This window comes from Brassica oleracea, chromosome C4 (assembly GCF_000695525.1).
Source record: "Brassica oleracea var. oleracea cultivar TO1000 chromosome C4, BOL, whole genome shotgun sequence".
Lineage (NCBI taxonomy): Eukaryota > Viridiplantae > Streptophyta > Magnoliopsida > Brassicales > Brassicaceae > Brassica > Brassica oleracea.
Window position 1 is genome coordinate 46,500,815 of NC_027751.1, and position 2,020 is coordinate 46,502,834.

Here is a 2,020-nt window from a genome sequence, read left to right on the forward strand (position 1 = left end):
CTAAGTAAATACTAAACAACTTCATAAACTTTATCTTTCGAGCATGAAAGCGCTAATAACGCTAATGGTCGATCAAATCATTACGAAAATAATGCATATGAATTCGCCGGTCATTCTTATATCAACTTAATCAAACTGTGTGACTTCTAAATGTTATGTTCATCACCATTATATACAACACGGAAAAACAAAAGTGGAAAAAAATAAACGACAAAATTCCGTACACAAAACTACACAACGATCAATAATTTATCCGGCTATACCCTAGTATACACAATACGTGAAGAAAATTTTCACTATTCTAAAGAAACTTTACTAACGTACAAAACATATAGCAATTCTAATCCTTAAACTGACAAACTTTACAACTTATGAAACCATGATAACCGTATTAAACACCTTTCATTAATATTTCCCTCTTCCAGCACGAAAAAACGATCAAAGAGTTTATATAAACTTGACCAACAAGTAAGAAGACAATGGAAAAATAAAGTTCAAGAAACTCGTGAGAAGCTTGGACAGAAAGGAAGTGGATTGTTAATGGATGACTGTAGATTTCTCGTCTTACACACTCCTATTTACTGCGGCTAACACACATAATAATCACACAGATATAAATCTGAAAGAAAAAACCGCAAAAACTCAGTCTACCATGGATTAATTATCTTATTCAGTTCTTTAAAATGATCAACTACCATTGTTTACACCCAAGCATATTAAAATTATGATGAACAGAATCGTAATGAAAAACGTGAGTCAATCTTAATTAAAGAACCAGCATTGCTACAAATGTTGATTTTAATATCTTCTCCCTAATCCTAACCTAACACTCAAACTAATCATTTTGATAGAATCCCATTTATAAAAAGCGCATGCACCTCTATCCTTCAGATCAAACATCTATCAACAAATCCACCATTATAAACCAGCAAATATGGTGGTTGATAGACACCATGACATACCGTCTTCACGCGTACCCATAATTGACCTAAGCAATCCCGATCAAGAGCTGGGGGGTTTTTCAGCTGGTCAATCATAGGATCCCCACGGAGCTGATTCAACGTTTGCAGAATGTCGGGAGGATACGCGAGGAAGTACACATTAGACCTAGAAAAGAGAAGAGGTACGGTCGATCAACTCTTCCATAATATCTGGCCACCTTCGGCCGTGAATCCTAAGAATCCTCAAGATTACAGGTACGAATCAACTCCAAATTAAATTTTTATTTTTTTAAAATTAGTTTGGAGTCCAAATCTAAATAATCAGCACATGGGATTCAGGGAAGTGAACGCGGAGTGCACAAAGCACGTAAAGATGCTATCAGAGAAGATTATGGAGTGGTTGTCAGAAGGGTTAGGGTTACGTCGTGAGGCTATTAACGAAGTTGTTGGCGGTGAGTATCTGCTGAATGTCAACTACTATCCACCGTGTCCACATCCCGACGTGATCAGGGGATTGAATCCACACACAGATGTTAGTGGGCTCACACTCCTCATAACCAATGAGATTCCGGGATTTCAAGTGTTCAAGGACGATCAATTGATTGAGGTCGAGTATATCCCCTTTACTGTTATAGTCAACATCAGCGATCAGATCCTAGTATGTTTTTAATTTGATACTAGATCCTGATCCGCGCGCCAGCGGGATATGAATTTTCAGTTTTTAATTATTTATTTTATTAAATGATGTATTTGTAAAATTCATTTATATTATATTTATTAAGTAAATATTTTGTTTTGCATCTTAAACTCTCTATTTTTTACGAATGTGTGATATCATATAAAAAAATATAAAAAAATGAGTATACATAGTTAATTAGATAATTGTAAAAACATAAATTTTTCTTTCGTTTGCGATATCATATAAATAATGATCCGCCCAATTAACAAAAATCATGATTTTTTTATGAGTAATTTTTTTTTTGACCATTTTCTTAAAACTATATTAAATTTTACATATTTTAATTAGAATATTTTTAATATCTTTACCTTTTTATTTGAAATGCAACTCAATATTTTTT

General features: G+C 33.5%; 1 protein-coding gene across 1 annotated transcript in view; it reads left to right on the plus strand.

The window, feature by feature from the left end:
- The first annotated feature begins 1,013 nt into the window (after window positions 1–1,013).
- Window positions 1,014–2,020, plus strand: part of LOC106341567 (flavonol synthase/flavanone 3-hydroxylase-like) — a 2,109-nt gene continuing 1,102 nt past the window's right edge. Inside the window, 2 exon segments of the mRNA XM_013780303.1 lie at window positions 1,014–1,196; window positions 1,281–1,599. Of these exon segments, the coding sequence (XP_013635757.1) occupies window positions 1,072–1,196; window positions 1,281–1,599 (444 nt within the window). The 5' untranslated portion in view covers window positions 1,014–1,071.